This window comes from Pelophylax lessonae (genome assembly GCF_965119305.1).
Source record: "Pelophylax lessonae genome assembly, chromosome: 3".
Lineage (NCBI taxonomy): Eukaryota > Metazoa > Chordata > Amphibia > Anura > Ranidae > Pelophylax > Pelophylax lessonae.
Genome location: NC_138770.1, coordinates 398,549,545 through 398,564,708, shown reverse-complemented (window position 1 = coordinate 398,564,708; position 15,164 = coordinate 398,549,545). Strand labels below are relative to the sequence as shown.

The following is a 15,164-nucleotide window of genomic DNA, read 5'->3' as shown; positions in this document are numbered from 1 at the left end:
CCTTAACCAGTTCCAGCCAATAGTAGATTGATGGGCGCTGGCTTTTTTATCCTGAGTGGATGTCTTATGACGTCCTGTCAGGAAGCACAGATCGCGCAGCGGCGTGCTCTGTCAACGGCCGTGTCCATGGCACAGCCGATAACTGATCAGAGTACCAGCTCACTGCTGTTACCATGTGACCAATCACAACCGGTCACGACAGCTGTACACAACGGATGGCTTCGTTTCATGACATCCATTGTGTTAGCTGTAAATTGGGCAATTTGATCAGATGGTACAGACAGGGCCAATCACAGCCCATCTGTACCATGTGATTAGCTTTGACCTATCACCGCTAATCACAACAAAACAGACTGAATGATTCAGTGTCATTCAGTAAAACGCTTGTTTATTGCGAAGATATTCACCGCTAAAAAGAAAAAAATTGTGTGTAAAAAAAAAAAAAAAATCCTGATCACTTCCCCAGAGTAGTACAATGTTACTATGGTAACATTATATTGCTCTGGTAACAGTGTGTTTAAAAAATATAAATAACCAGTCACACCAGTTCTATGATGACACTGTACTGCACTAGTGACGGCATGTAAAAGAAAAGACAAATTGTGAACTTTTTTTTTTAATTTCATGTTCCAAGAAATTACAACTTAAAAAAATCTGCCATGCCTTTTACTAAATACCTTGGACTGTCTACTTTCCAAAAAGAGGTCATTTGGGGGGGAGAGTACAATCAGTACATCAGCCGTCAGTAAATTTTCAGATATATAGCATAGCTTGTGGCCTCTAACGTTCCTACAGACTAAAGAGTATAAACGGACATGGGTTATTTTCACCAAAGAAATGTAGCAGAATACCCTTTGGGCTAAATTTATGAAGAACGTTTATTTGCAAAATTTTATAAATGAAGAAAAACACATTTTATTTTTTCAAAATGTTCAGTCTTTTTTCATTTATTAAACAAAAAGCCCAGTGGCGATTAACCACTTAAGCCCCGGAGGATTTGGCTGCTCAAAGACCAGGGCCTATTTTGCGAATCGGCACTGCGTGACTTTAACGGACAATTGCGCAGTCGTGCGACGCAGTACCCAAATGAAATTGACGCCCTTTTTTCCCCCACAGAGCTTTCTTTTGGTGGCATTTGATCACCTGTGTGATTTTTACTTTTTGCACTATAAACAAAAAAAATGCAACAATTTCGAAAAAATAACAATATTTGTCACATTTTTTTTATATGAAATTCCCCCCCCCAAAAAATTCAAAAATCTAATTTTTTTAACATTTTAGGCCAATTTTGTTTTCTGCTACATATTTTTGGAAAAAAAAAAAAAAAATCGCATTAAGCGTATTTTGATTGGTTTGCGCAAAAGTTATTGCGTTTACTAACTACGGGAAAGATTTATGTCATTTTTATTGTTTTTTTTTTTTAACTAGTAATGGCGGGACTACGACATTGCAGCGGACAGATGGGACTCTTGACTGACATTTGACACTTTTGGGGGTACCAGTGACATTACTACTGTAATCAGTGCTATACATATGCACTGTTACTGTAAAAATTACCCTGGCAGGGAAGGGGTTAACTTTATTGGTGATCAGTGGGTTAAATGTATCCATAGGGGCATGATTCTAACTGTTGGGGGGCATTGCTTGTAATGTAACCACAGAGACATACGATCCTACATAGCAGGATCCTATAGTCTCTGCAGTTACACCAGGGAGATTGACAGACGGCTGTGTTTACATCAGCCGTCTGCCTTTCTCCCTCTCCAGTGGGAGATCGCGAGAGGCCGGTGGACATCGGAGCCGCCGGTCACTTGCGCAGGGATGTCAGGGAACGAGTGGGGGCGGGAGCGCGCCTCCGGCGGCGCGCTTGCCCCCTAGAGGCTCGTGGGCGAGTGACGTACCGGTACATCACTTTGCCCAGGAGGGGCTGACCGCCGCAGTTTATAATCAGCGGTCAGCAAGGGTTAAATACCACCAAAGGAAAGCTCTATTTGTGTGAACAAAATGATACACATTTCGTATGGGTACAGTGTTAAAGAGGTTGTAAACCGAGAAAAATTTTTTTTTTCTTTACATCCTGAAAGAGAAAGACATAATGAGCTAGTATGTATCGCATACTAGCTCATTATGAAATACCTTAGAACGAGCCCCCGCCGCGCCGCTCGCTTACCTCTATGACGGGCGACATGTCCAGTCGCCCGTCTTCCGGGATCGCGGCACTCCTGCGCACGCGCGCGGGAGCCGACGGTCACGGCACGGGGCTCTGAAGGAACGGCACAATCGGCCGTTCCTCCAGAGCGCATGTGCCAGTGACGTCACTGGCTGCATGAAAGGTAAATATCTCCTAAACAGTACATGTTTAGGAGATATTTACAGTACCTATAGGTAAGCCTTATCATAGGCTTACCTATAGGTGGAAGTGTCAGAGGAGGGTTTACTTCCTCTTTAAATGACCGTGCAATTGTCAAAGTGCGGCAGTGATAAAAGCTGAAAAGTGGACTAGGCAGGAAGGGGGCAAAAGCACCCAGTATTGAAGTGGTTAAAGAGGAAGTAAAAACTGCTATTTCTTCTTTATTACCTGCAAAATAAAGGCATAATGTGCTAGTACTCATTGCATACTAGCAAATTATGTGACACCTGCAAACAAAGCACTCATTGTCACCAGTGGAGGTCGCATCCATCTGCACCCGTCTTCCTTACGGGTTCACGGACTCCAGCTGTGTGAGTGGCCAAAGCCGTGTGACGTCACTTCCCACGCATGCACGCTGGAGCTGCCGGTCACGGCACAGGGCTCTGAAGAAACAGCATCGGTGGCCGTTCCTTCAGAGCGCATGCGCTGATGACATTGTCAGCACAGTATACAGTAATTATCTCCTGAACGATGCAGGTTTAGGATATTTACAGTACCTATAGGTAAGCCTTATTATAGGCTTACCTATAGGTACAAACAGAGGGAAGTTTACTTCCGCTTTAAAAATGAAAACCACATGACAAAGAACAGTAGATCTAGAGCATGTAGTTGAATTTGCCCAGGTTTGAAGAAAAAGCAAGACCCAACTGCTGGGCCTCACATTGCATTGCTCCAACAGAAATGCCGAAATGGAGACTGCTACAGTGATACTCACTGCTGGAGATCATAACAGATCCAAGAAGCAATTAGAAGTTTCTTCCCTTTCCCTTCCTCAAGTTTGTTAGTCACCTGGTAACATTAATACAATCTAACAAGGTCAGTATGCAAAGTAAATGCTGTTCCTGCTGTACAGTATTAGGATACCCAACTGAATCACTACTATACGGTTCTTCTGTTGCTGGAAAAGCACACTGAAGAATGAATCAGGTCACGCAGGGATACACTTAAGCTATAAATAGTGAAAATAATGACATTTCCAGCCAGAGAACTTCACTACTTACACTACTCTGTCCAGGGCAGACATCTCGTATTTTCCTCTTCACACACGTGTAAACAGCACTTCCGGCTCGTCCAAAATGACGTAACCCCGGAAGCCTACCCATGCATCAACAAAGCGGAACCATAGAGTTTTACAGTATGAAGAGTGTCTACCATAGAAACTACCAGGAGTCTAAGCGAGAACAAAACGTTATGGTATCGCGAGACGACAGTGGAAGCGAGGGCGTATTTCGGCTTTGTAGGTACAAGTGACGTCATGGCAGTATAGAATTTTCTAGCAGAGGTTTTTCTTTTTCTTTTAAAAAATAACTCTACTGAGAAGATATGGAGACTGCTACTGAGGATTCTTTATTTTGTAACTGCTAGTTACCTGTGGCAGTTGATGCAATGGTTAGAAATCAGAAGGGAGTAAGGGAATAACGTGGCAAAAAAAAAGCTTGTTTAAGCAATAATTTTCTGCGTAGATATTCTAAATTTAATATATCATTATTATACAGGATTTATATAGCGCCAACAGTTTGCACAGCGCTTTAAAACATGAAGATGATCCATTTAGGGTTACTGTCTCATCCGTTTAACCACTTGCCGACCAGCTACTGATGTTATACAGCGGGAGGTCAGCAGGTTCCTGTATGGTGGTCCGCTGAAGGGATCCTGGGGGCGCACACACGCGCCCACTCGCCAGCAGGGAAGCCGATCCACGGGGCCGAAATTGCCGCCGAGCACCCGCGATCGCTCGCTGTGAAGAGAAAACGGTGGTCTGCTGTTGTAAACACAGCAGACCGTTCTCTCTGAAATCAATACAGAGCTGCTGTGTTTCTCCTATTTAGGAACATAGGTCTCTGTATTCATTTCACAAGCCCATCCCCCCCACAGTTAGAAAACACCCCTAGGCTCACACTTAACTCTTTGATCACCCCTAGGTAAACCCCTACCCTGCCAGTGTCATTATTACAGTAACAGTGCATATTTTTAGCACTGATTACTGTAGTAATGTCACTGGTCTCCCCAAAAGTGTCAAAAATGTCAGTTATGGGTCCGATCTGTCCGCCGCAATGTCGCAGTCCAGCTAAAAATCGCTGATCGCTGCTATTACTAGTAAATAAATAAATAAAATGACATAAACCTTTCCCCCAGTTTGTAGACGCAATCGTTTTTGCACAAACCAATCAAAATACACTTATTGGGATTTTTTGTTTACTAAAAATATGTAGCAGAATACAAATTGGCCTAAAATGATGAAAAAATTAGATTTTTTAATTTTTTTGGGAATGTTCTATAAAGCAGAAAGTGAAATATATTGTTTTCTTTTTTTTTTTTTTTTTTTTTCAGAATTGTTGCCCTTTTTTGGTTTAGCACAAAAAATAACAATCACACAGGTGCTCGAATTCCACCAAAGAAAGCTCTATTTGTGGGGGGAAAAAGGATATCGATTTTATTTGGGTACAGCATCACACGGGCGCGCAATTGTCCGTTAAAATAACGCAGTGCCGAATCGCAAAAAATGGACTGGTCATTAAAGGGGAAAATCTTCTGGTCCAGAAGTGGTTAAACCCTGGGCACATATTAATAACACAGGTTCTGAGGCTAATATAATGCACATAAGGCACTAAGTGATGTTAATTACCACATTAATCAGCCACAGAACCTGTGTAATTAATGTGTGTCCTGGTTTAAAGGGATGAGGTGGCAACCCTAGATCCATGTAACTGGGGAATTGGCATGTATTTTGTTGAGTGCCGGTCATAAAAGTTGGGATGTGTGTTTCTGTAAGGGCTCATTCACATGTGTGGCTGGGGGGCAGTATATCCACACGGTTAGGGCGCGTCTTTACTGCCCCCTGACCACCCGCCTACATGGTGACATGCAGCCGCTCATGGCTGTACACATGCCACGCACAGCATCGCAGACAAAATATAAATTAAACAGCATATGCCCTTTTGGTGGATGTTGTTGCCAACGCATGCAAAGTCAGTTCCTGGCATTGCTTGCCTATGGGTCATGGAGTCTGTGAGAATTCCTTGGTGACAGGCAGACATTCAACAAAACTTGCCATGAGAGGAATTTTGAGGCTGTCATTTATGAACTCACCTTTTGAAATCTCTGTTTGCCAATATCTGCACTTAGAGAAGATGTTTTGTAGGCAGGTGCAGTCTGCTGCTCCACTGAAGGAGGCGCTCAAAGCAGGTTAGCATTGTAAAGGGAGAGGAAGTCAAGAGGAACATGGTTACTCTTTGATTTCCTGGGTGAGCAGTTACCCGATTAGATGCTGGCGCCCCATGTGACTCTGGTGGCCATCTTGGGTAAGGCAGCAGAGTCTATTTAGGACCCTGACTCCTGGGCTTGGCATGGATTCGCATGTGGGTAGTGTAGGGACAGGTCATCCATCTGTCAGGGACAGTGCTTAGCATCAGGGAGAGGTTCCAGACGAGAAGGGACGCTACAGAGTCACACCATCCTTCCTGGAAGCCTCTCCCACTTGGGTATGGACCGACCTGGAAACATTCTGCCCCTCGAGGTGCCCATCTGAGATACTGTTCTTATCATTGTAATCCTTGTTGTGCATTGCCGTACTTTAATTTCAATACAGTTCTGTTTTCTGCAAATGGACTTTGAGTGTTTACTGCTAACGCACTGCGCTGTGCCTTCCCACACTTGGGCAGACTTTGAGCATTCTTGCAGAGCGGAACCATCATGGCACCGTTAGGATTTGTCTTTGTGCTGGTGGCTAAGTTTAACGGCTCCAATATTCCTCTTGCTGAGTGAGAGGAGAGACTAGAATGTGCTGCAAGCCTGTATCAGGTTCCCACCTGGCTAATTGTAAATCTGGATATACACTTCTTTGAGTTTGTTGCCTGTCGAGCAGTGATGGTGCTAGTGGAAGAGGACCGGTCCAACCTGGAACAGATTGTGGTGTGTCTGGAGTGCCTGTTTGGAGAGAACGTAATGATTCCAGAGTTGAGGCAGAGGTTCATTGTCCAGGGGCAGAAGGAGGATGAAAGCCTCACCCACTTTGCGGTAACACTCCAGAATCTCTGGAAATGCCTAAAGAAGAAAGACGTATGTGTGACTGTGCCGATATAACTGCCTTGGACTATCTTCTGAGGAACCAGTCAGTGATTAGAATGAAGGCTGGCCCAGTCAGGAGAGCTTTAAAGGAGCGAATCTAAGCGCCCGCCATCACTTTCCATGATATTGTGGTGGATGCAGTTGAGCGGGAACAGGAAGCTGCAGAAGCAACTGTGGCAGTGACAAAAAGTTATGACCCTTTGCACCTGAAAGAGGAGACCCTGGCCCCTATACCTCTATTAGCTATACATACGACGTTAAGAGAACTTGCCCAGGATGTGACCTTCTTGAAACAAGAAATGTCCTCATTCAAACAAGATTCAGCCCCTTTTCCTAAGGGTGAGAATCCATTACGGAGGGACTCAGAGGAGAACCAGAAGTGCTGGCGGTGCAGCCACTTGTGACATGTAGCCAGGCTTGCCTTAATCCAAAAGTACACGCAGGCCACCGTTAAACTAATGGACAGACAGACATCCCCCGGAACTGTCAGCACAAGGTCCTAGCAAGCCAGAGTCCATGGTCGTGTTGAGTCCAGTAGTGACCACCTTCGTTAATGGACAAGAGGTCACATGGATGATTGACAGAGGTTCCGAGGTCACCGTTTTGGAGTATGACTTCTACCCCCAGCAGTTTGATACACAAGCGGGACCCCTGTTGGCTATACCTCAAGGCTGCCAATAATTTGCCCATCCTGGTAGAAGGTTTCAACTGGGTAAAGATTCAGATAGATGACCAGGTGGTTGAGCGAGTAGGAGTCGTGGTGACTAGTGGCTTTATAACTTCAGCAGTAGCTATTGTTCTGTGCATGAATCTGCTAAAGGACTTGGACTTACCCATAATGCTGGTCAAATTTGAGCATTCAGGCCACCGCACTGGAGGCTGTGGCCTGTGAGCTGTATGGCTCAATGTGATATAAGCATATGAGCCCCACCTGAGGGCAGCAAGGAAACAGCCTGAACAGGTGGGAGTTTTCTGTATGCCCCCCAAGCAGAAGCTACTTTTGGCACCCCTCCAAGAAGTAGTCTGGTCTCTGCATGTCAGGTGTCATAGGAAGCTTCAAGGGGTCACAGTAATGGTGGAACCCCGCAAGGACTCAGTGACACCAGGGGAGTGGCTGGTTGCTCGCACCTTATCCAAAGTCCATAAAGGGAAGGTGTTGATGCAGCTCATCAACCTGGGGCAACCCTGATTTCACTCTCCAACCATGCTGCCATAGCAGACTTTATCTCAGAGGCCCAACCAGGGGTAGAGGCCATTTGTGCCCCACTACAGGCAGCCATAGCCTCATTAGACGCGCCACAATACAAACTATTTCTAGAACAGATGGCCATCTCCTTTCGGGACTATCCTCTACCCCAGTAACAGCTGCTCCACCAACTGCTATAGAAACATCTACTGTGACCCTGCTGGATTTGCCCATATCTTTTGGGAGTGCCCTCAGATTAGTAGCTACTGGCAGGAAGTGACTCAGTTTATATCTACCCTAACTATACAGGTCCCAGTAAAAGTTGGTGTTTGCCTCCTGGGGTTAATTGACTCTCTGGCTGTTAGTAGGACGATGCGTACTCTCTTTGGTCTCTTATTATTTTATGCCAGGAAGGAGATCGTGCTCAAGTGGAAATCAGACACAGCCCCTAATCTGCCCTTCTGGAAGCATTTAATCAATAAGGTTGTACCCCTATACAAAGCTACTTATTTGTCCCCGTGGTTGCTCTACGAAATTAGAAAAGGTCTGGCACTTGTAGACAAATTCAGTGTAGAACAGATGATCAGGAGTCCACAGACTGAATTCATTCCCCCCTGATAAGGTTTATTTTATTATATGGACAAATGTATTCCTCTGCAGGGACTCACATTACATTTGTTCGGGTAGGATTCTAAACACAAGTTAATATTCTTCTGATACATTATCCTGATGTTTGAGAGGGAACGGGAATCTCCTTATAATTTATCAACCCTTGAAGTAATTTTATAAGAGAATGACAGAGCGAGGTGTATGGAAGGTGTGTTGTTTTTTTGGGTTCTATAATAGGAGGTGTTATTAGTAGTTCTATGTTTTATGTATTAGCCAGGAAATGCCCAAAGGCTATGTTTTGCACCTATACATCTCAATTTTTCAAAAAAAGAAACACCTACTGGTCTTTTCTACTAGCCCAGAAGACTGCAGTTGCACATAGGCCATCAACCACCTAAATCATACGGGGGAATGCTTCACCCATCCAGGAGTGGTACCGCCACATTTCCCCAGTCCCTAGAAATTCGCAGACCTCATGGCATAAAACGTCAACCCTGGATGCACTCTGTGTCCAAGGACAGGTGGAGGTTCTATTCGGAGGTAACCACTTGGATAAGTGGTTATGTGTGAACAACTGGGGCACCTGCCAGTGATTTGTACAAATATGACACCTGCTGCTGGTTGCACACAGTATATGCACGCAGAATTTACAGCCACAAGCAAGAATCTACTGAAGGTGGGAGGAAAATGTAACAAAAATGCCATGTAAATGATGAATTGACATGTCTTTTTTGTTGCTTCAGTTAAAAGTCGGGAAGACACAGCACTTACATACTGTGCACTTCTATCTGTCAGTTTATTACCACCTTTGGGAAGTTTGAACACTATGCAAAACATAAAAGCGGCCAGCTCCCCCTAGTGGCTTTATCCCTGCAATCAAGCTCAGTGTAGCTGTACTGAAAAGGTAGGATGTATCTTCCAGTTTTGTTGGATTTTAGAATAGTCTTCATGACATTCTTTTATCAAGAAGCTGTTGGCAGGTTCATGCTGGATTACCAGGTGCCTGACAATGTATCCTGTCTCTATCAAGCTGCTGGCAAGTGCAACTCCCCACAGCAAACCTGCTTGGACTGTTTGCAGCTTTACATTTGACAGTGTTTAAGCTGGTTGACTCTGGGAAGTGTGAAGGTTCTCCTTTGAATTTGTACTGCAACCTTGTCCACTAACCAAGATTATGTGCCTGATTCCTCTCATTATTTGAGCACTGGGAAACTGTTACTTCCTCTGTCAACCAGGAGGAAGTCCTAGTAAGCTTTATTCAAACCTAAACTAGATGATGATACATCTGCCCCTTCTTTTTTGATGGGTGACACCAGGGGCAGCCGCGGACTGACCCTTTAGTGACAGGGGAATGAAGCAGAAGCAGGAGACTGGGGTGGCTGCAGCCTCCGAACCCGGAAGTAGCTTACTTGGAAGAGAAGGTCGGAGTCCCGGGCTGTGGTCGTGCCTCGGCAGTCTTGCTACACACAGCTAGTAAAAAGGCGCTTCCCTCTCTCTCTTACCCCCTCTCTCTCCACCACCTCTTTGCCCCCTCCCTCCCTCTCTCTATCTCTTCCCCCCTCTCGCCCACCCCCTCTCTATCTCTTTCCCCCTCTCTCTCTCAACCTCCTCTTTCAAGCCCTTCTCTCTCCCCCTCCCTTTCTCCTCTTCTTCCCTTTCCATCTCCCCCATCTTTCTCTCCTTCCTATTCCTATCTCTCCTCGTGGGGGGGTACTGTGGCAGGCTAGTAAGGGGGGGGTGGGGGGAGCACTGTGGCAGGCTAGCAGGGGGGAGTTGGGGGAGCACTGTGGCAGGCTAGTGAGGGAGGGGGAAAACACTGTGGCAGGCTAGCGGAGGGGAATTGACGCCATGTTTTACCGCACCAGGGGACACTGACCTTAGTGATGACACTGCTGCTATGGCTTTTACCATTTCTCCTCATTTGAGGACTTGTTATTTGAAGATTTGAAACAGCCTGGTTTTTCCTTTGCTATTCCCCAGGCATCTTTCTATTTGTATCCCTTTCCTAATGATTATTTAAAAAAGTGGGCTACTCTGTTTCCCATCTGAACAAGGTTACTCTCATTTTTGTTGGGAATGCTCCCTCCTTTAACGATTCAATAGGTAAACTGGAATCCCTATCAAGATCACTTTAATCTGTGGTATCCGGTTTTGGTCTTGGATTTTGTATAAAAAATAAATAAATAAATGGTCGCAGAAAACTCTTTTTTAAACTACTTTTATTAAGCTGACGTACAGTTAGTTAAACACCACAGACAAGCAATTTTTGTTGGCATTCCTGCATTGAACCATCCATTAAGAGTTTGATCTCATTGTGGTGGCATGCATTACCATTAGGGCAACAGAAGAAGTCTCACCACAGCAAAAGAAGTAGAGTAGTAATGTAGTGTCAGCAGTCTGCATTCCAGGTGTAGGCAAGTTGCCAAGCGAACTTCTTTAGTTTTCCTTTTCTCAATGCCTAGATCTTGGAGAATGGTCCCTCCAAGCAGAGGTGATCAAGTGGATCCAATCTTACTTTGGGACACTGGATGTGAACCTGTTGGCCCCTTTTCTCAATCACAAGGTAGACAAGTTAATTGCACGATTTATGAATCCTCTGGCAAATGGGAAATATTCTGGTCACCCTTTGGTCACAGTACACCCTAATGTATGTTTTTTCTCCCTTGAAATGTTTTTTCTAGAACCTTGTAGAGGATTGAGTTGAAGGCATTCTTACCATCCTGACAGCTCTGTATTGGTCATAAAGAGACTGGTATTCAGATAAAATTACTCTGGATGCAGATGCTCAATTTATTTAGGGTGCTAGCCACAGATAGTGTAAGAAAGGTATATTTTGCAACCTATTGCCATTTCTGCATTTACCCACATATTGTTAGCAGTGTGTTGAGGGTTTATCCAGAAAAAAAGGAATTAACAAGTGGCCTTACAACGCTAGCATCTCAAGACAAGGTCGAGCTGGCCAGACAGCTGACAGATCTGTGCTGAATATATGAACCCTCACAATAGACTGCTTCCTTTTTGTAATTAATAATATTACTAGTGCATATAGGACTTGTGTTGGGGACTATGATATTCTTGACTACGCCAGATGAAATTTGGGGATGATGTTGAGGGCAATACACTTTGTACAAGACCCCGGGGTCTAATTTTATTTTAAAAAATAAATTATTTTTCACATTTTGTAACATTACCTTAAGTGGACCTGTACCTGGAGCAAGACGTAAGGGGATCCTCATTTAGGGATTTCTACGTGAGGTGAAATGAGCCTGTGTTGACATCAATCATCAATCCCTCTGGCACATCAGTGTGTTTCCACAATATGTTCTTCCTCATTCTCTGTCTGCTGCTGTATCACTAGGACCTTTGTTTTTATAATGTGCTTCTCCATCTATAAAAAATGGTCTAGGCAAGTGTATTATCTGTGCAGGTTCCTTTGGATACCTTTACATTTTAAACTTAAACCAGCATTATTCACAGCCCTGTTGTAGATTTCAGTGTAATTGTATCCATTAATTTTAAACATTTATGTATATATACTATTTTCAGAGTCTGTTTATCCACAAGACAACCTAGCCAGTAGCCCTAGGACCCAGTGGATGTTCAGAGGGCCCAGCTACAACTAATATACAATGCCAGTACATACAAATGGTTTGGCTTTTCATCCCCAAAGCTATTACTTTGTCTAGGACCCTATTCTGCCTTAAAAGAGAAGTATGGACTTTTTTTTTGCAAGGTCCAGGCATGTGGGCGAATCCCGACTTTATTCTCACGATCTTGCCCGAACCCGGACCAGTTTCTTGACGTCAGCCAACGTCACACGAGTGCAAAATGAACTGCACTTCTGTGATTCACAGGAGAAGTACAGCCAAACAAGCTGTATAGCACAGCAGATCAAGTTATACAGTCAGGTCCATAAATTTTGGGATATCGACACAATTCTAATCTTTTTGACTCTATACACCACCACAATGGATTTGAAATGAAAAAAAAAAAACAAAAACAAGATGTGCTTTTAACTGCAGACTTCCAGCTTTAATTTAAAGGGTATTTACATCCAAATCATGTGAAAGGTGTAGGAATTACAACAGTTTGTGTATGTGCCTTCCACTTTTTAAGGGACCAAAAATAATGGGACAATTGCCTGCTCAGCTGTTCCATGACCAGGTGTGTGTTATTCCCTCATTATCCCATTTACAAGGAGCAGATAAAAGGTCTAGAATTAATTTCAAGTGTGCTATTTGCATTTGAAATCTGTTGCTGTCAACTCTCAATATGAGATCCAAAGAGCTGTCACTATCAGTGAAGCAAGCCATCATTAGGCTGAAAAAACAAACAAACCCATCAGAGAGATAGAAAAAACATTAGGTGTGGCCAAATCAAATGCTTGGAACATCCTTAAAAAGAAAGAACGCACCAGTGGGCTCAGCAACACCAAAAGACCCGGAAGACCACAGAAAAAAAAACTGTGGTGGATGACCGAAGAATTCTTTCCCTGGTGAAGAAAACACCCATCACAACAGTTGGCCAGATCAAGAACACTCTCCAGGAGGTAGGTTTATGTGTGTCAAAGTCAACAATCAAGAGAAGACTTCACCAGAGTGAATACAGAGGGTTCACCACAAGATGTAAACCATTGGTGAGCCTCAAAAACAGGAAGGCCAGATTAGAGTTTGCCAAACAACATCTAAAAAAGCCTTCACAGTTCTAGAACAACATCCTATGGACAGATGAGACCAAGATCAACTTGTACCAGAGTAATGGGAAGAGAAGAGTATGGAGAAGGAAAGGAACTGCTCATGATCCAAAGCATACCACCTGATCAGTGAAGCATGGTGGTGGTAGTGTCATGGCCAGGGTCGGCGCTACCATTAAGGCAAAACAGGCAGCCGCCTAGGGCGCACTGCCACCCAGGGCGCAGCCACAGCCGCTGTTGGTGTTGAAAAAATCTGCGCATTGTAATACATCGATGCAGAGCCCAGCGATGGTGCACCCTGCCTCTCCTGAAGCTCCTGCTGTCCCCCTCCTTCACTCAGTCACCCCCCTCTCCCTCGTTTGCTGTTCCCCCAGATGACCTGGTCCTGTTCTGCCCAGATTAGGAGGCGGCCGCGGGACCAATGAGGAACTCTGAAGGGCGGAGTTGTACGACGTCGTGGAGGAGGCGGGTTGGACAGTCTGGAGTCGGGAAGAGGGAGGAGCGTATGGTCAGTGACGGAGGAGAGTGGAGTCGGTGTCCGGTGATGTGAGGAGCCAGGATGGTGCTCGGTATTCATCACACTGCTAGTCCCCTGCCTGACGGTGAGTCACCTCTCCACACAGCATGACTGCCTCGTGTGTGTGTGTGTGAGAAAGGACCTACTGCCATGGGGACACCGATCTCCCTACCAGCTGCATACCGCCCCACCTGTATACTGTACACCCCCGCCCCCCACCTGTATATTGTACACCCGCCACCACCTGTATACTGCACACCCCCCTGCCCCCCCTACCTGTATACTGTACACCACCCTGCCCCTACCTGTATACTGTACACACCCCCCCACCTGTATACTGCACACCTCCGCCCCCCCTGTATACTGAACCCCCCCTACCTGTATACTGCACACCCCGCCCCCCTGTATTACTGCACACCCCCACCCCCCCTGTATACTGTACACCCCCGCCCTCCATACCTGTATACTATACACCCCTGCCCTCCATACCTGTATACTATACACCCCTGCCCTCCATACCTGTATACTGTACCCCCCTATATATACTGTAAACCCCTGCCCCCCTACCTGTATACTGTACACCTCAGTGCTAGTGCTGCCTGTCCCCCACCTGTATACTGTACCCCCCACCTGTATACTGTACACCTCAGTGCTAGTGCTGCCTGTCCCCCACCTGTATACTGTACTGTATGATTGCCCTATACATGATTTGTATCACAGCGCACACCGGAGTGAGAGAAATAATTTTAGCATCAGAACTCCTGCCTGATGCTAAACTGATGACCTGTAGGGGCTTTTAAAGCATTGCCTAAGAAAAAATGTAGGGAACTGAAGTTTTTCGTCGTTTCATGGGCGCACATACGCAAAGCCGCTACAGGTCATCAGTTTAGTGTTAGGCAGATGCAGTCCAGTGAGTTTTTTTTCTGCATCAAAAAAGTATGGATAGTAGGTTATATGGCATAGGTCACACCAGTGCAGTCAGTTCCAGTTCCAGAAAAAAAAAATGTAGACCATGCTGCATTTTTTCTGCACTGGACTGTACTGGAACACAGTAAAATGCATCACAAATGCACTGGAACACACCTAAATGCACAAAAAAGACACTGGAACACACATGTCCTTATTTAAGGTTAAGAAAAAAAGAGGGGGGGGGGAAAAACGCACTGGAGCGCATCAAAAACGCGCATGTAGAAAAGCATCTGGAATGCGTTTTTATGGTGTGAGCTTCCCCTTAACGTAGGAAGTGGCAGTATGTGAGCTTCTGCTTGCTTTAACTATTTTCCTCGCAATCAGGAGCTCTCTGGTTCCTATTAGCGTACTTCACATCAGCCATTTTGTTTGTTCTATAAAATGTATAGTGTGTGAACTGGCGTCTGTTGCATCCATATTTTTTTGAACTCTAGATGGCAGTATAGCACTGTTTTTTTCCCACAAGCTTTCTTACAGCAATGACAAATCCAACTTGAACAATAGGAATGTTATGTTAAAGGAGCCACTCCAGACACAAATATGACAGCTGTCATAGTAAGGGCAATTAGAGGCAGAGATGTTACCTCAGGTCTGACAGTTAAGGGCTTGTCAAGTGCCTGACCGTATGCTACCTTTCATTTTCTGAGTGTGCCTTGTGTAAGGTCAGGCAGCAACATTTAAATAGGTCATCTCTAACTAGTGTCAGGCTTAT

General features: G+C 44.9%; 1 protein-coding gene across 1 annotated transcript in view; it reads right to left on the bottom strand.

Moving 5' to 3' along the window:
• The window catches only part of RPF2 (ribosome production factor 2 homolog), a 61,399-nt gene extending 57,874 nt beyond the window's left edge, over positions 1–3,525 (bottom strand). Inside the window, exon 1 of the mRNA XM_082251405.1 lies at positions 3,412–3,525. Within this exon, the coding sequence (XP_082107531.1) occupies positions 3,412–3,434 (23 nt within the window). The 5' untranslated portion in view covers positions 3,435–3,525. The remainder of the gene's footprint in view (positions 1–3,411) is intronic.
• Between the last annotated feature and the right edge of the window lie 11,639 nt (positions 3,526–15,164).